The sequence below is a fragment of the Bos grunniens genome, chromosome 17 (genome assembly GCF_055505025.1).
Source record: "Bos grunniens cultivar Pamir isolate PY7600 chromosome 17, Bosgru_T2T1.0, whole genome shotgun sequence".
NCBI classification, from domain to species: domain Eukaryota; kingdom Metazoa; phylum Chordata; class Mammalia; order Artiodactyla; family Bovidae; genus Bos; species Bos grunniens.
The window spans coordinates 3,466,599-3,486,185 of NC_141181.1; the positions used below are offsets into that span (position 1 = coordinate 3,466,599).

A 19,587-nucleotide genomic window follows, 5' to 3' on the forward strand; every position below is an offset into this window, starting at 1 on the left:
TGTTAGAGTTTCCTGGATCTTTTTGGTATATCTCTTTCTTTTCTCCTAGACACACTCTTACTGGTCGCTTCATCCAGTCCCTGTTTCTAGTTACCACTGAACTTTAATATCCCCCTATCTTGACTACATCCTAGATCTAAGTCCCATTAAAGGGTATTTTAAAAATTGAAGTATATACTTCTGTTAGTTTCAGATGTGCAACATAATTCAATGTTTTTATAGAGTATACTCCATATAAAGTTATTATTAAAATGTTGACTGTATTGCCAGTGCTGTACATTACATCCTTGTAACTTCTTTCTTTTATACCTAATAGTTTGTACTCCTGATTCCCCTTCATGTACTTTGCCCCGCCTCCATGACTCCCAATACTATGTTAAGTAGAAATGATGAGAGTGGGAATACTTATCTTATTCCTGATCTTAGAGGAAAAGTTTTCAGCTTTTCATTTTTGGTATGATAGCTGTGGGTTTGCCATATATGGCCTTTATTATGTTGAAGTATGTTTCCTCTTTACCAACTATGATAAGTGATTTTATCATAAATGAATGTTGAATTCTGTCAAATGTTTTTTTCGGTGTCTATTGAGATGATCATATGGTTTTTATTCTCCCTTTTGTTAATGTGGTATAACACCTTGATTGATTTGTAGATGTTGAACCATCCTTGCATCCCTGGAATAAATTTTATTTGATCATGAATAAAAATCTCTTTTCTGTATTTGTTGAATTTGGTTTGCTAATTTTTATTGAGCATCTTTTCAGGAATATTGGTGTGTAATTTTTTTTATAGTGTCTTTGTCTGGTTTAGATAGGGCTTCATAGAATGAGTTTGGAAGTCCCTCTTCTTCAATTTTTGGTATAGTTTAGGAAAGATAGGCTTCAACTCATCTTTAAATGTTTGGTAGAAACTCTCCAATTCTGGTGTGGTCCTGGTCTTTGGTTTGTTGGAGGTTTTTGATTATTGATTCAATTTCATTAATAGTAATCACTGTTCAGTAATCACTTTCTTCCTGATTCAGTCTTGGAAAAGTATATATTTCTAGACATTCTTCCATTTCTTCTAGGCTGTCCAATTTTCTGGTGTATAGTTGTCAATAGTATTCTTTTATGATTGTATCTCTGTGATATTGGTTGTAATTTCTCCTTTTCTGTTTCTAATTTTATTTAGATTTTCTCTTATTTTCTTGATGAGTTTCTGACTCGTCTTAATCAACTTTGTTTATCTTAAACAACAGTGCTTAATTTCACCAGGCTTTTTCTATTTTTTAAAATTTGGTCTCTATTTTATTTACTTCTCTGATTTTTATTATTCTCTTCCTTTTGTTGACTTTTGGCTTTGTTTGTACTTCTTTTACTAGTTCCTTTAGATAGAAAGTTAAGTTATTTAAGATATTTCTTGTGTTTTGAGTTAGACCTGAATTACTATAAATTTCCCTCTAAGAACTCCTTTTGCTGTGTCTCATAGATTTTGAAAGTTGTGTTTGTTTTTTTTTTATTCACCTCAAGCTATGATTTTATTTCCTCTTTGTTGATCCATTGGTTTTCTAGTAATATATTATTTAGTTTCCACGTTTGTTTATTTTCCAGTTTCCTTCCTGTAATTGATTTCTAGTTTCATAGCACTGTAGTCAGAAAAGGTTGATATGATTTCAATCTTCTTAAATGAATTGAAGATTTTTCGTGGCTTAGCATGAGACCTGTCCTGGAGATCTAGTGTCCATGTGCACTTGAAAAAGAATGTGTTTTCTTCTGTTTTTAATGCAACGATTTGTAAATATTAATACCTGTTAAGTCCTTCTGGTCGAATGTGTCATCTAATGTATCCCTTATTGATTTTCTGCCTGTTCATTTATGTAAGTGGGTTATGAAAGTTCTCTATACTTATTGTATTTCTGTCAGTTTCTCCCTTTATATGTGTTAGTATTTACTTTATATATTTAGGTGCTATTGTACTGGGGCATTTATGTTTATGAATGTTATATCTTCTTCTTGATTTGACTTATTTATCATTATATAATTGATGCCCTTCTTTGTCTTTGTTATAAACTTTGTTTCAAAGTCTATTTTGTGTGATATGAATATTGTTATCTCTGTTTTCTTTTTATTTCCATTTGTGTGGAGTATCTTTTTCCATCTTTACTTTCAAGTGTGTGTGTCTTTAGATCTGAAGTGAGTCCCTTGTAGGCAGGATATAGATGGTATGTTTTCTAATCCATTCAGCCACCCATGTCCTGATTGGAGCATTTAATCTATTTACATAAAGTAATCATTGATAGACATGTACTCACTGACATTTTGTTACTGTTTTCTAGTATTATTTTTTGCAGTTTTTCTATGTTCTTTTCTTGTTCCTCTAGTCTCTTCCCTTGCAGTTTAATGATTTTCCTTAGTCTTATGTTTGGGTTATTTTCTGTTTCTTTGTGTGTCCACTGGAGATTTTTGATTTGTAGTTACCATGAGGTTTATATATATATATATATCAATTATATATAGTTGTTTTAAATTCATAGTTGTTTAAATTCAAACATATCTTGAAACATATCTACCTTTTTCATTTTATTCCCAACACACTTTATGGTTTGGTTTTATATTGTACATTTATATCTGTACCCTTTCAGTGTTTATCATAGTTATATTTGATTTTATAATTTTTATCTTTAACATTTATGCCCTCATATAAGTGGTTGATTCACTGTTTTTACTATATACTTATAATTATCAGTGATTTTTTTCTTCGTATCATTTTTTAAAATTTCTTGTTATAAGGTTTTCTTTTTCACTTAAAGAAAACACTTTAATGTTTCTTGTAAGGCCAGTTTAATGGTAACAACCTCTTTTAGTTTTTGCTTGTTTGGAAAACTCTTTCTCTCTCCTCAAGTCTGCATGGTAACCTTGCTGGATAGAGTGTCCTTGGTTGCAGGTTCTTTCAGCACTTTAAATATGTCATGCTACTCCCTCTGGCTTGCAAGATTTGTGATAAGATATCAGCTAATATTTTTAGTGGTTTCCTTTTAAGTGACTCTCTTCCTGCCTTTAAAATTCTCCCATTCACTCTTTAAAATTTTTTCATTTTTATTATGATATGACTTAGTGTGAACCTCTTTGAGTTCATCTTGTTTAGGCCTCTCTGTGCTTCTTGGACCTGGATATCTGTTTCCTTTTCAGGTTAGTGATATTTTCAGCTACAATTTCATCAAATAAGGTTATGCCCCTTTCTGTCTCTCTTCCTCTGCGACTCCTATAATGCTAATGTTAGTATGCTTGATATTTTCCTAGAAGTCCCTTGTTGAATTCTCCAGGAGAGAATACTGGAGTGGGTTGCTATTTCCTTCTCCAGTGGATCTTCCCAACTCAGGTATCAAAGCCAGGTCTACCACACTGCAGGGCGGATTCTTTACTATCTGAGCCACAAGGGAAGCCCAGAAGTCCCTTAAATAATCCTTATGAACGTTTTCTTTTTGCTGTTCTGATAAGGTGATTTCCACTATTCTGTCTTCCAGGTCATTCATGTGTTTCTCTGTATCACCTAATCTGTGGTTAATTCCTTCTAGTGTATTTCTCCTTTCAGTTATTGTTTTTTTTTTGTTTTGTTTTGTTTTGTTTTTAATTTTATTTTATTTTTAAACTTTACATAATTGTATTAGTTTTGCCAAATATCAAAATGAATCCGCCACAGGCATACATGTGTTCCCCATCCAGTTATTGTATTCTTCAGCTCTAATTGGTTCTTTATTATATTTTCTAGTTCCTTTTGAAGTTCCCACTGTATTTTTGTATCCTTTTCCTTATGAAAAGGATGTTCACAAGTTTGATTAACTTTTTTTATGACTTTTGCTTTGAATCATTTATCAGATGAATTACTGTCTCATTAGGCTTCCCTTCACCCAGGGTTTTATATTGCTCTTTGTTTTGTAACATATTCTACTGTCTTTTCATTTTGTTTGATGAAATTAAGGAAAACATGCACATCTTGGTCTTGAAGCCATGTCATTGTATTGGGTCATCCCTATGCAGTCTCCCTATGCCCGGTGGATTAGGCGGGAGAGCTGGATCTAAAGTGACCACGGGCCATGCCTTTTCTCGGGGTGTGCTAGCAGTCGCTGCCATGTTGAGGGGCGGGGCCAGGTTTGCAGAGGCTGGAGCCACAATCCTGAGTGAGGTTATCATATCCTTGGTGCTATAGAGTTTCTGTCTTGGCCAGGGGTAGCGATGGGACCCAAGAGGCTGGAAGAGGAGCCTTGAGCCAGCCCTGGCCTTTCCCAAGGTGCACTGGTGATTCTGCCTTGTCACAGCCTGGGGCTGGAGCAGGAGGGGCTGAGGTCAGAGCCTGTCTCAGACGGGGTGAGGTGTGCTGGGGTGGTCATGGTGGGCTGGTCGGAGCACCAGGCATGTTGCCACCGTGCCAGGACTGGGAGCAAACAACTGTGTCCATGCTCTCCAAAAGCAGAGTCTCCATTGCCTACAGGCCTCCATTAAGCCCCACTGGTTTTCAAACTACCTAAAAGGGCTCATATTCCCAGTACTTATCTCCAGGCTGGCATGCCCGATATGGGGCTCAAATCCCTAACAACTAAGGGAAGATCCCTGAGCCTGTGAAATCTGTGTTACCCACCAAGTGTGTGGGTCCTGACAAGACTTCTTCTTCTTCCCTAATACTAGACTCCTTGTGGTTCTTCCTTTATAATCTTGGTTTTAGAAGATCAAGTCTGCTAGACTTCAGGTCAGTTTAAGAGAGAATTTCTTTTTATATCAATGCAATTTTGTCTTTCTAAGAGGAGGTAAGCTCAGGGTCTTCCCACTCCACCATCTTGATCCCACCTTCTAATTATTTTTTATTTTCTACTTTCTTTCTTTTTACAATGAGAAAGTAGAATTAGGATCAGTGCCTTTGACTAAAAATAAATAGCATTTTTGTCCACACTTCATGTCCTGTGGTGAACTGTGGGCTTTGCTCTATACCATCCTGACTCTAGGGCTCCCTGTCAAAGGATTTTCAAAGGAAAATAATGGGTTTCATACAAATATAAAACTGACAACTTCCAAAGGTTTTTATTCAACTCATTAGTTAATAAACAAGGCAAAAAGATGTTAAAATTGGTTCAAGGAGAAATCTAAGAAACACACACATGCACACAGAGAGAGAAAATAAGAGATTCTGAAATGCAGAAGAGTTCTAGCCACAGGACAGTAATCATTGCCATTCCACCAGACACAATTAATTTGGATTTCTGTGAACATGAACTGTTTTCATTATGTATTTAGTTTTCAGCAATTTACAGAAATAAAATGCCTGAAAGACAATGAAGATAAAATACCTGGAAGACAATTCTGATGTCAAAACCAGACTAGTCACACACTGATCTTTATTTTTACCATAGAACATCCACTTATTATTTCCTTCCATTTCAAATTGTTTCAGCATTTTTTTCCTGATAGCCTCAAGGACCCAGTCTTCATGTCCAATAGCATCTCATTATCAGTGTGTCTAAAACTGAACATCACTCCCTTTTCATTCACCTCATCACGATCTGGCTGCTTCTAGAATTTCTTCAAGTGCTCAGCCTTTTTTGCTCAATGTGTCCTTAAAAAATCTCGTTACAGATGTAAGCACTGAAAATCCTTGTTCACGCTTTTTACATTGTAGACAGATTGTTGTTATAGTAGTAACATTTCTTAAACTCCTTCTGATATGTGTCCCCAAATCCATTAATGGCTTTTATTATCTATCTATTTACTACTTAGGAACTTGAAACTGAAAGTTGCTCAGTCGTGTCTGACTCTTTGTGACCCCATGGACTGTAGCCTGCCAGGCTCCTCTGTTCTGGAGAGGTCAGAGTACTGGAATGGGCAGCTGTTCCCTTCCCCAGGGGATCTTCCCAGCCCAGCGCTCAAACCCAGGTCTCCTGCATTGAAGGCAGATTCTTTACTGTCTGACCCACCAGAGAAGCCCAAAGAATACTGGAGTGGGTAGCCTATCCCTTCCCCAGTGGATCTTCCCAACCCAGGAATTGAACCAGGGTCTCCTGCATTGTGGGCAGATTCTTTACCAACTGAGAATAGGCCCTAAAGTTTAGTTCATAGCAAAGGTCCTCTCCAAAAAAAATGATGTATCCCCCCAGGCATTCAAGTCAGTTCTTGTTTCAACGTGAAACGCCAGCATTGGGAATGCCCCCTTACCTGGCAGCCTAGAAACTTTCACACCCTGATCTGGTACACCTTGGTCAGGTTAGGAGGGGTGAGAAGTGAACCTTTCTTTTATAATTTGTAAGAAGGGTAGTTATAAAGTGATTTTGGGAAAGACAAACCCATGTGATCCTATGGGTTTTCTCAGGCAGAACCATTTTCGAAATAAGGATATGTAAATAAACTTCTGGTTATTGCCCTAAAACTTACCTGTTTCCAGATACTCTTTAGATAGTTTTATATAACCCCAGCATCCTCAGGGAGAAATATCAATAACCTCAGATATGCAGATGACACCACCCTTATGGCAGAAAGTGAAGAACTAAAGAGCCTCTTGATGAAAGTGAAAGAGGAGAGTGAAAAAGTTGGCTTAAAGCTTAACATTCAGAAAACTAAGATCATGGCATCTGGTCCCATCATTTCATGGCAAACAGATGGGGAAACAGTGGAAACAGTGGCTGACTTTATTTTGGGGGGCTCCAAAATCACTGCAGATGGTGATTGCAGCCATGAAATTAAAAGATGCTTACTCCTTGGAAGGAAAGTTATGACCAACCTAGACAGCATATTAAAAAGCAGACACATTACTTTGCCAACAAAGGTCCGTCTAGTCAAGACTATGGTTTTTCCAGTAGTCATGTATGGATGTGAGAGTTGGACTATAAAGAAAGCTGAGCACTGAAGAATTGATGCTTTTGAACTGTGGTGTTAGAGAAGACTCTTGAGAGTCCCTTGGACTGCAAGGAGATCCAACCAGTCCATCCTAAAGGAAATCAGTCCTGAATATTCATTGGAAGGACTGATGTTGAAGCTGAAACTCCAATACTTTGGCCACCTGATGCGAAGAGCTGAGTCATTGAAAAGACCCTGATGCTAGGAAAGATTGAAGGCAGGAGGAGAAGGGGTAGACAGAGGATGAGATGGCTGGATAACATCACTGACTCAATGGACATGGGTTTGGGTGGACTCTGGGAGTTGGTGATTGACAGGGAGGCCTGGCGTGCTGCGGTTCATGGGGTCACAGCATCGGACACTACTGAGCGACTGAACTGAAGGGTCCTCAAACCTCATTTTAAACAAAACTGGTCTACACATCTTTCAGTCTTTCTCCTAAGCCAGATCATGTGTCTTACCTTCCTTACTGCTTACTTTTCCTCCTCTGATTCTTTGGAATGCATCCACTTCCTCTAGGTGCATATCTTTCCAGAACCCCCTCATTACACAGACACTGTGATAGTCTCCTATCTTTCACTAGTCTAAAAGCTCTGACACTGCTGCCCAGGATTCTTCCTAAAACAGAAATGTGATTCACAGTGTCTTCCTGTCTAAAATCTTGCAGGTAGATTTTAAGGTAAAGCCCAGCATCTTGGCAGTGTATACAGGGCAGTTCATGACTGGATATCCTGCTTATCTTCCAGATTTATATTCTTGCCACCGTCAATCCTCTTTCTGCCTACATTCTACCCTCAAATACCCAGGGGACCCTAAATTCTAGTCATACTAAAATGTTTGCAACCTTTGCTTTTTCATAATCCTGGGACTTCATCCAGGTTTGACCCTCTTCCCTCTCCCTCCCCTAAGACTAATAGCCTGGCTTCCTCCCCTTTAGGAGTTAGTTTGGTGTCACTGTTTATAATAAGCATTTTCTTGCCATCCTAATGCGGGACCTGTGCTCATCTTCTGTCCTCCCAGTGTCCTGCACATGTGAGTTTCACACTGTACTTTAATGTCCAGGTACGGATGTGCCTTTCCTCCTGGACTCTTAGAAGTCAGATCACATCTTCCTCTCCTCATATTCCCAGTGTCCCAACACATATTTGGTACATGACAGGTGTTGTTAAAATGTCTAATGAGGGAATGAATGGCTTTATCAATCACAAATGCCACAGAAATGTAATTTGTCTCACCACCTGTGTTTGGTACAAATTAACATGTCTCATGAAGGCCTTCAAATGCCGTCCCTGCTCCTCAGCCCCCGTACTGCCTGAGGCTGCTGTTTTTTCTGCACAGCTCCACTTCCTCCGTGTGCCTCTGCAGGGTTCAGGAAGTTCTCATGCTGTTGGGAATGGTCCCACTAGTCCAAGAATGTGGCTGGTAGGTCACTGAACTTCATTTTCCCAACTAATCTTCAGGTTGACTTTAAAATGCCTTTGGAAGCTTTTTATCCTTGAGTTTAGTTTTCTTTTAATTAATTATTTTAATTGGAGGCTAATTACTTTACAATACTGTAGTGGTTTTGCCAAATATTGACACGAATCAGCCATGAGTGTTCATGTGTCCCCTATCCTGAACCCCTCTCCTACCTCCCTCCCCATCCCATCCCTCAGGGTTGTCCCAGTGCACCAGCCCTGAGCACCCTGTCTAATGCATCGAACCTGGACGGCCGATCTGTTTCATATATGGTAATATACATGTCTCAATGGTATTCTCTCAAACCATCCCACCCTCGCCTTCTCCCACAGAGTCCAAAAGTCTGTTCTTTATCTCTGTGTCTCTTTTGCTGTCTTGCATAAAGGGCTTCCCTTGTGGCTCAGCTGGTAAAGAATCCACCTGCAGTGCAGGAGACCTGGGTTTGATCTCTGGTTTGGGAAAATCTCCTGGAGAAGGGAACGGCTACCCACTCCAGCATTCTGGCCTGGAGAATTCTATGGACTCTATAGTCCATGGGTTCACAAAGAGTCGGACACGACTGGGTGACTTTCACTTTTACTTCTAAATTTTATTCTACTTGGTACCATATACAATAGCAAAAGGAACATATTTTAAAGAATAAAACATAATCCTTGCTTATGTTATGTAAGAGATAGACAAGTGTTTTACTGTCTCTGAAAGAAGTGTTATGGCTCATGCACAAAGGGCCATGTAGAAGAGGACCTTATTCCAGTAATATAACCAACATTCAATCTATAGTGAGTAAGGGGAAAATTAAAAATACGTTGTTATAAATCAATCTGTTAATTTTTGATTGCTATATACAAATGAACATCGAATACTGTTGCTTATCTCTGCCTACTATTGTTTTATTTCAAGTAAAATATGCATTTTAATCCTTCAAAAAAGAAAAGCATATTACTATAAAAAGTTGAAGTTGAAAAAAAATCATACTGCTGCAAATCAGTCAAAGCAAGTGTTTGAATTACTGATTGAATTAAGATAGATGTTGAATTTTAGTTTTTACTTATCCCCTGAGTATTATTATCAGGAAGATCATGTACTTACAAAAGTGATAGTGTACTATAATAATCAGGAAATAAATGTTTGTTGGATGAATATATATTCATAGTAAAGAGCTGCTACTTTTTCAATTCAAATATATTCTGAACTTGCTTTCTTTAATAGATGGAAATACTGATGAGTACTTTGCTATTAATGAAATGTCGGGAGAACTCTCAACCACTCGCGCTTTGGACCGGGAGGAAGTCAGCAACTTCACCCTCGTCATTCTATGCTCGGATCTGGGGAGCCCGCCGCAAAGCTCCACGGCGCAGCTGCAGGTCAGAGTTCTGGACGACAACGACCACAGCCCTTCCTTCCCCAGGCTGCAGTACCAGGCTTCTGTGAGAGAGGACGCGCAGGTGGGAACCACGGTTCTCGTGCTCTCCTCCGCGGACGAGGATGAGGGCCTGAACGGGCAAACCATGTATTCTCTGGTACATGAGTCTTCCGGGGCGTTCATCATCGACCCTGTGGCAGGCACACTGAGAACCAGCCGCGCCCTTGACCGGGAAGCCAGGTCTGAGCACGTATTGAAGGCTGTGGCCAGAGACTGTGGTGTCCAAGGCTCACGAAGCACCACGGTGGTTATAAAAGTACATGTCACTGATGTTAATGACCACAGTCCAGTTTTCGAACAGAACCCCCTTGATATTTTTCTTTCCTCTCAGTCACCTACAAACCAAACAGCTGCCATCCTCAGAGCCAGTGACCCAGACTCGGGACCCAATGGCACCGTCACGTTCAGCTTCACAGAGCCACAGTCAATGCTTTCTATTAATGAATACACAGGAGCAATTCAACTTCAGCAAATTCCGTCTTCAGAATATTTTCCAATTTGGCTGCAGTTAAAAGCTGTGGATCAAGGGGTCCCAGCTAGGACAACCACTGGTCTCCTGGTCATTCACATGGAAGGAGAAGATGTAAGGATCTCCTTCAGCCAGCATCTGTATAAAGGGATCGTGCCTGAAAATTGTGAGGCAGGTGAGTGTCAAGTGTCCCAGTTTGGGCAAAATGCTTAAAACTATCAAAGCATTAAAACTATGAATTTCTGAGTCCAGCCAATTCTTGGTATTACAATTTTCATTCAGCATATGTTATTAAAAATATATACTCAAATACAGTAATATATTCACACCCCTTTCAAGACAACAAAAACTAATAAAAACACTGAAATCATTCAGGACTCTTGAACTTTAAGTTTAAAATCTCAAAAAACCCACATTAATTTAAATGTTTATGAATCCTGAACAACTACATTTCCTAAATGACTTTCCTGGAAATACAATGAGAGGTGAAATGTGCTGTGGTTCAGTGACTGCCACTGTGTGTCCTTGGGAAGCTGGCTCTCGTGGCCTCCGGTTCCCAACCTGCAAATTAGGGATGAGTTTGGTACCTACCTCATTAGGGTGTTCTGAGGACCAATTGAGCCACTTCATATGAAGCCCTTAAAACAGTATCTGACTCAGAATCAGTGTGTAATTTTAAGGAAGTGCTATTTTTCTTATTATTACTTCATTTTGATACAGTCAGTATTACTTTCAAACAGTGCAGTAATATCTGATCTTCAAAGAATTTGGCAAGATTATACTACTCAGAACAGGCTTCTTTGAATGGTGACTGTTTTTCCTCATAATGCTAAATTATTTTTCAGTTATTTCCCTACTCAAATTTATGCCATAATGGGAAACATAAATAATTAATTCCAATGATCTTTCTACCCTAAAGAAAAAAACCCATTTGCAGATAGTTGTGAATGGAAAGAAATCCAATCTAGGTGATTATATCTAACTAGAGAGTTGAAATATAAACCTTCTGAATCTTTGAACCAGCCAGAGGGCAAATCACGTAGACTCCAGGGCTTGGGGGAGGAGGAGTTTGCTTTCAACAAGTCTGATGTGTGCTGTTTGATTTCTCCAGTTGTTCTTTGTTTTTGCTTTGTTATTCTGGATTCAATTTCACTTTATTCATACCCAAAACAACCACTGTTTAAAAGGCAACTTGAATTTTTCTGAAATTGTTTTATTTACTTCATAGTGAAAATATTTGTTACACATTATTACACATTTGTTACACATTATATTCTCTATAAAAAGAGAATATTCAACTTAATATTGAATGTCAAGTTAGGATTCTTCTCAGTTACATATTATTAACCCCAGTTGCATCTTCTTTTGAATTACGGTTATCTCATGGGCTGCTTATTCAGAAGGCCTCTTATGATTCTAAACATTATTAGGGGTAAATTGCAGTTACCTTCATTAAATGAAATAATAGCATCTTCCAAAATAACTAGAAATTTCCACCTATTCTTAGATGTAATGAGAATTCCACAGAAGAGTTAAATGTTAAATAATATGAGATACTCCATAGAGCTGTGTTTCCTCATGAGAGCTATACATCCTAACTCCAGAGCAGAGCCTGATAGAAAGAAAGGTAAAATTTTCTAAATAATAATAATTAATATATTTGTGCTAAATAATACAGCACAAAATATATTAATCAATCTTGAAATGAATTTGATAAAATCACAGAATTTTTAAGTCCAGCTTTTATCAGCAGTGAACATATAAACATTTTTTCCTTAACTGATGATCTTTCAGTCTCTACTTGAATCTCTCAGTGATTGAGAGTCTAGGACAGTGGTTCTTGAACTTGGGTATGAAACAAGCACTCTCTCATGATTGCAGAAGTTTCTGCTTCAGTAATCTGGGATCCAGGAACTATCATTTTTAACGCTCTGTAGGTGATTTGATCACATGACAAAGTTGGAAAACTCTTTCATTTGGAAAGTAATTCCTGTGTTAAACCCAGATCTGCCTCATTTATGTATGTCCGTAAATTCTAGTCCTGCCATCTGGAGTATTCCACTGATCTACATAGTTGCTTATTCTTTAAATGTTTTATTTGCTCCTTCAACAAAAATTCTATTGAACATTATGTGCCAGGTACATTTCTATTGGGATATGTTAGTGAACAAAAAGACCAAGATGCTTGTCCTTGAGAGGCTTGCATTCCAGCAGGGGTAAAAAGACAATATCAGTGAACGTAATAAATAGCTAAAACATAGTGTATGTTCAGTTCAGTTCAGTCGCTCAGTCGTGTCCGACTCTTTGCGACCCCATGAATCGCAGCAAGCCAGGCCTTCCTGTCCATCACCAACTCCCGGAGTTCACTCAGACTCACGTCCATTGAGTCAGTGATGACATCCAGCCATCTCATCCTCTGTCGTCCCCTTCTCCTCCTGCCCCCAATCCCTCCTAGCATCAGAGTCTTTTCCAATGAGTCAACTCTTCACATGAGGTGGCCAAAGTACTGGAGTTTCAGCCTCAGCATCATTCCTTCCAAAGAAATCCCAGGGCTGATCTCCTTCAGAATGGACTGGTTGGATCTCCTTGCAGTCCAAGGGACTCTCAAGAGTCTTCTCCAACACCACACTTCAAAGGCATCAATTCTTCAGCACTGAGCTTTCTTCACAGTCCAACTCTCACATCCATACATGACCACAGGAAAAACCATAGCCTTGACTAGACGGACCTTTGTTGGCAAAGCAATGTCTCTGCTTTTGAATATGCTGTCTAGGTTGGTCATAACTTTCCTTCCAAGGAGTAAGCGTCTTTTAATTTCATGGCTGCAGTCACCATCTGCAGTGATTTTGGAGCCCAAAAAATAAAGTCAGCCACTGTTTCCACTGTTTCCCCATCTATTCCCCATGAAGTGATGGGACCAGATGTCACGATCTTCATTTTCTGAATGTTCAGTCTTAAACCAACTTTTTCACTCTCCTCTTTCACCTTCATCAAGAGGCTTTTGAGTTCCTCTTCACTTTCTGCCATAAGGGTGGTGTCATCTGCATATCCGAGGTTTTTGATATTTCTCCTGGCAATCTTGGTTCCAGCTTGTGCTTCTTCCAGTCCAGCATTTCTCATGATGTACTATGCATATAAGTTAAATAAACAGGGTGACAATATACAGCCTTGACGTACTCCTTTTCCTATTTGGAACCAGTCTGTTATTCCATGTCCAGTTCTAACTGTTGCTTCCTGACCTGCATACAAATTTCTCAAGAGGCAGGTCAGGTGGTCTGGTATTCCTATGTCTTTCAGAACTCTCCACAGTTTATTGTGATCCACACAGTCAAAGGCTTTGGCATAGTCAATAAAGCAGAAATAGATGTTTTTCTGGAACTCTCTTGCTTTTTCCATGATCCAGCGGATGTTGGCAATTTGGTCTCTGGTTCCTCTGCCTTTTCTAAAACCAGCTTGAACATCTGGAAGTTCACGGTTCATGTATTGTTGAAGCCTGGCTTGGAGAATTTTGAGCATTACTTTACTAGTGTGTGAGATGCATGCAATTGTGTGGTAGTTTGAGCATTCTTTGGCATTGCCTTTCTTTGGGATTGGAATGAAAACTTACCTTTTCCAGTCCTGTGGCCACTGCTGAGTTTTCCAAATTTGCTGGCATATTGTGTGCTGCCCTTTCACAGCATCATCTTTCAAGATTTGAAATAGCTCAACTGGAATTCCATCACCTCCACTAACTTTGTTCATAGTGTGCTTTCTTTCTTTTTTTTTTAATTATTATTTTTTTAATTTTATATAGACTAACCAGGAATATCCCTATGGTATTCATTTATATGATAATAAATTCTTTTTTAGAAGCTCTCTGAGCTTACAAGTAGCATTATTTAAATAACCCTCAAATCACAGTTGAATATGAAATGCATCCAAAAATTTTTCATAACAAGAGGGTCACACTGCTGCTTCTGCTGCTACTAAGTCACTGCAGTCATGTTCGACTCTGTGCGACCCCATAGACAGCAGCCCACCAGGCTCCCCCGTCCCTCGGATTCTCCAGGCAAGAATACTGGAGTGGGTTGCCATTTCCTTCTCCAGTAGTGATGCTTTCTAAGGCCCACTTGACTTCACATTCCAGGATGTCTGGTCTAGGTGACTGATCACACCATCATGATTATCTGGGTCATGAAGATCTTTTTTGTACAGTTCTTCTGTGTATTCTTGCCACCTCTTCTTAATATCTTCTGCTTCTGTTAGGTCCATACCATTTCTGTCCTTTATCGAGCCCATCTTTGCATGAAATGTTCCCTTGGTATCTCTAATTTTCTTGAAGAGATCTCTAGTCTTTCCCATTCTCTTGTTTTCCTCTATTTCTTTGCATTGATTGCCGAGAAAGGCTTTCTTATCTCTTCTTGCTATTCTTTGGAACTCCGCATTCAGATGCTTATATCTTTCCTTTTCGCCTTTGCTTTTCGCTTCTCTTCTTTTCACAGCTATTTGTAAGGCCTCCCCAGACAGCCATTTTGCTTTTTTGCATTTCTTTTCCATGGGGATGGTCTTGATCCCTGTCTCCTGTACAATGTCACAGTGTATGTTAGCTGGTCTTAAAAGCTGTGGTATGAAGAAACAGCAGGATTCCTGGCGAGGGCACAAAGACGATTTTAGATGGCAGGTTAGGACTGGCATTAGTGAGCAAGTGAAATTTGGGGCAAAGACATAAAGAAAGGAGGTAGCCATTCATATATATGGGAAGATAGCATTTCCAAAGAAAAAGAGGGGAAATCCAGTGGGAACTCACCTGGTTTGTTCATGAACAGTAAAGGGGACTGTGTGACTAAAGCAGAGTAAGCAAGGTGAAAGTGAAAGTGAAAGTGAAGTTGTGTCTCACTCTTTGCAACCCCATGGACAGTAGCCTGCCAGGATCCTCGGTCCCTGGGATTTTCTAGGCAAGAATACTGGAGTGGGTTGCCATTTCCTTCTCCAGGAGATATTCCCAATGCAGGGATTGAACCTGGGTCTGCTTCATTGTAGGCAGACGCTTTACTGTCTGAGCCACCAGGGAAGTCAAGCAAGATGAAGAATGGTAAAAACTGAGGTCAGAAGAAGACAAAAAGAAGAGGTGGTGTCTTGTAGATCACTGGGAGGTCTTTGACTTTTACTGAAAATAGTTTTTCTTTCTCTAGTTCATTCAGTTATTTACATAATGAGATTTCCAACCAATGCTAGTGAATAGTCTCACCCAATACAAATTCTGCAGAGTAGGAGGCATCAAGTAAATTATCCCTCAAAAGAATTGGCATAGACTAAGTCAGTCGTTATTATCACACTTGTTCACATTAGTAAATGAAATTTCTAAAAATTAAGTAATATGTTTGGCCATTTCCTAATTAAGATATCATTTCTCAAGTCACCCAGAATCAATTTCTTTGTAGGATTAACCCCCCAAAAAAGCCCATATCTAAGGCATCCCAAAGAAAGCCCAATATGAAATTAAGCTATAGATTAGGAAGTTTAATAATGTTTATGGTTGAATTGAGAAATGATTTAATAATAACACTAATGAAAACTGCTATGGAAGGGAAAATTTTGTACCTGATTTCATTTTTTCAATGTGCCATTCATTTCCTTGTCCAGGATTCGCTCTGCTGATAGGAGGCAGCCGTTATGGAAGAAAACTACCCTTGTTTTGGTCCATTTCTCTTCAGTCAACCTTCCATCTACCCCCAGCCATAGCAGTTGGAATTAATCACTATGGTTAACGTAACCGGGTCTGAGATTAAAAAAAAAAAAAAAAAAAAAATAGGGTGGAAGACTAAATTAGTCTCTTACCTCTGAAGGCGGGCCTCCTGCTGCAGATTCAGGCAGAAAAGCTGATGAACACATGGGTGGCGGCAGTGACTTAGTCACTAAGTTGTGTCTGACTCTTGCAACCCCATGGATTGTAGCCCACCAGGCTCCTCTGCCCATGGGATTTCCCAGACAAGAATATTGGAGTAGGTTGCCATTTCCTTCTCCATGGCATCTTTCCAACCCAGGGATCAAACCCATGTCTCCAGCATTGCAGGCAGATTCTTTATTCTTTTTTTTTGTTGTTGTTGGGGACCTGCATGGGAAGGAAAGATTCTTTATTCTTTACCAGGAAAGCTAGAATACATGGGTAGAAAGACTTTATTCTGCTGTGGCATCATTGTGTTTTTTTTGACCTCTGATCAGAGTCATCCTTCTTAATCTCCTTGCATTTAGAATTATTGAACTAAATTTGACTGGTACCTTTTAAATACAGCCTAACAGTTTAAAAATTTGTTTGTTAATCTTACATATAGACAAGGTTAGAAATATTCTGGCAGTAAGCATATGTTATCCATAAATATTCAGGTAGGCATGCACTACAAAACATCTAAAACAATGGGTTGAGATCTTGTTTTGAAGAGTAGCTATGACATGTGTGAAGGGCATGGAGCTTACAGGAAGAGTAGCCTAAAAGCTGTATGACAGGAAGCACAACAAGAAAGGAAAGGATGATGGTTAAGAAGGCTATTGAATCTGATTTAATGCAGCTAATCTACACCCACATCAGCAGGATTTCCTAGGCCCTGGTGGACAACAGTGACGAGGTGCATAAAATATTGACTAACATTTCATCTGGCCAAAGCTTTGCCTGGAGTGTGAATTCTGCCAGATCATAACAAGGGCACCAAAAGGTGATTTTTAAAAAATTTGGATTCCAATGGTTTCATTCATTTCTTTTCAGTCACTCAGTCATGTCTGACCCTTTGCGACCCCATGGACTGTAGCATGCCAGGCTTCCCTGTCCATTACCAACTCCTGGAGCTTGCTCAAACTCATGTCCATCGAGTCAGTGATGCCATCCAACCATCTCATCCTCTGTCATTGCCTTCTCCTCCTGCCTTCAATCTTTCCCAGCATCAGGGTCTGTTCCAGTGAGTCAGTTCTTCATATCAGGTGGCCCAAGTGTTGGAGTTTCAGCTTCAACATCAGTCCTTCCAATGAATATTCAAGACTGATTTCCATTAGGGTGGACTGGATTGATCTCCTTGCAGTCTAAAGGACTCTCAAGAGCTTTTTCCAACCCCACAGTTCAAAAGCATCAATTCTTCAGTGCTCAGCTTTCTTTATAGTCCAACTCTCACATCCATACATGACTACTGGAAAAACCATAGCTTTGACTAGACAGACCTTTTTTGGCAAAGTAATGTCTCTGCCTTTTAATATGCTGTCTAGGTTGGTCATAGCTTTTCTTCCAAGGAGCAAGTGTCTTTTAATTTCATGGCTGCAATCACCATCTGCAGTGATTTTGGAGCCCAGGAAAATAAAGTCTCTCACTATTTCCATTGTTTCCTCATCTGTTTGCCTTGAAGTGACAGGATTTCAAGTGATAGATGCCATGATGTTCGTTTATTGAATGTGGAGTTTTAAGCCAACTTTTTCACTCTCCTCTTTCACTTTCTTCAAGATTCTCTTTAGTTCTTCTCTTTCTGCCATAAGGGTGGTATCATCTACATATTTGAGGTTATTGATATTTCTCCCAGCAATCTTGATTCCAGCTTGTGCTTCATCCAGCCTGGCATTTTGCATGATGTACTCTGCATATAAATTAAATAAGCAGGGTGACAATATACAGCCGTGATGTACTGCTTTCCCAATTTGGAACCAGTCCATTGTTCCATGTCCGGTTCTAACTATTGCTTCCTGACCTGCATACAGATTTCTCAGGAGGCAGATAAGGTGGCCTGAAATTCCCACCTCTTTAAGAATTTTCCACATTATGTTGTGATCCACACAGTCAAAGGCTTTGGCATGGTTACTAAGGCAGAAATACATGTTTTTATGGAACTCTCTTCCTTTTTCAATGATCCAGTGGATGTTGGCAATTTGATCTGTGTTTCCTCTGCCTTTTCTAAATCCAGCTTAAACCTCTGGAAGTTCAGGATTCACATACTATTGAAGTGTGGCTTGGAGAATTTTGAGCATTACTTTGCTAGCGTGTGTGATGAGTGCAATTGTGCGGTAGTTTGAACATTCTTTGGCATTGCCAAAGAATGGAATGAAAACTGACCTTTTCTAGTCTTGTGGTCACTGCTGTGTTTTCCAAATTTGCTGGCATATTGAGTGCAGCACTTTCACAGCATTATCTTTTAGGATTTGAAATAGCTCAGTTTGAATTCTATCACCTCCATTAGCTTTGTTTGTAGTGATACTTCCTAAGGCCCACTTGACTTCACATTCCAGGATGTCTGACTCTAGATGAGTGATCACACCATCATGGTTATCTGGGTCATGAAGATCTTTGTATAGTTCTTCCATGTATCCTCATTGCCTTCTCCTTCCAATGGTTTTAAAACATTGTAAATCCATTGATTAGTGTTTAAATGGCCTTGACATAAATTATTTAATAGCGTTTTATTTCCAGCTTTGCTTCACTCTCCAATATGCCTGCAATTTTGATCTTTATTTTCAGATGAAAAATCTTGGAAGCTGCCTATTGGAAGTTTACATTTTCTGTGGTTTAAATGGCCTGTCGGTAGGAGCACTTGACATCTGAGTTAATTATTTTTTGTACTATCCTAAGTTTTAATCATTTTAAACTGTTTTTAACATTTAGATTTTTTTAAGAAAATAAAAATTAAAACAACTCAATTTTTATATTTGTTTAACATTTCTTTCTTGGAAAGCCTACAAGTTTGAATTTCAATTAATATTGTATCTTTCTATTGACAGCATTAAACTTAACACTTCAATTGTTTAAAACAGAATATAGTTTAATTATATATATAAATAATTTTTATAGCTTATAGCATTTTAGAAGCAGCCCTTTGGTAGATAAAATCTCTTTATATCATGAAATATTCACTTTTTCATAGAAAGAGTCATCACAGAAGGTGCCAGTTGCCTATAAGAGAGAGGTTAGATGTACTGCAAGGTGGCAAGAAAAGCTGAAGCTCAAGTGATTCCCCACCCTTCACCCTTACCACTTAGTCTTCCTTTTATACCTGCATGAGAAGAAATATAAGCATTCTGAATTTTTCTGAAGTGGAAGATAAACCACTTGGTTGTCCATGACATTCTAACCCATTAAACCATTTACATGCTCCTTCTAGAAGCCAGCTTTTATTTCTTCTGTTTCACTTCCAAAGCTTTGGTTATACCAGTAAGGGTGAATCAGCAGCTATTCCCCAATGTGGACTTTCTACAATTTCATGTATTTTTAAATAATTACTATGAGAGGAAAAATTGAAATTATGAATTGCGTTGATACCTTGGTTAAAAATGACTAGTCAGACATTGAAGACTTGAGATAAAATTAACATAATGATGTCTGAGGGCAGTCTAAGTATTAAAATACATTTAACATTCTCTACTAAATAAATTTG

The 19,587-nt window shown here is 38.8% G+C and overlaps 1 protein-coding gene across 2 annotated transcripts in view; it reads left to right on the forward strand.

Moving 5' to 3' along the window:
* Nucleotides 1-19,587, forward strand: part of DCHS2 (dachsous cadherin-related 2) — a 315,935-nt gene that overhangs the window by 225,756 nt on the left and 70,592 nt on the right. For both annotated transcript variants that reach the window (XM_086346222.1, XM_086346221.1), the window contains exon 13: nt 9,525-10,382. In XM_086346222.1, the coding sequence (XP_086202348.1) occupies nt 9,525-10,382 (858 nt within the window). The remainder of the gene's footprint in view (nt 1-9,524; nt 10,383-19,587) is intronic.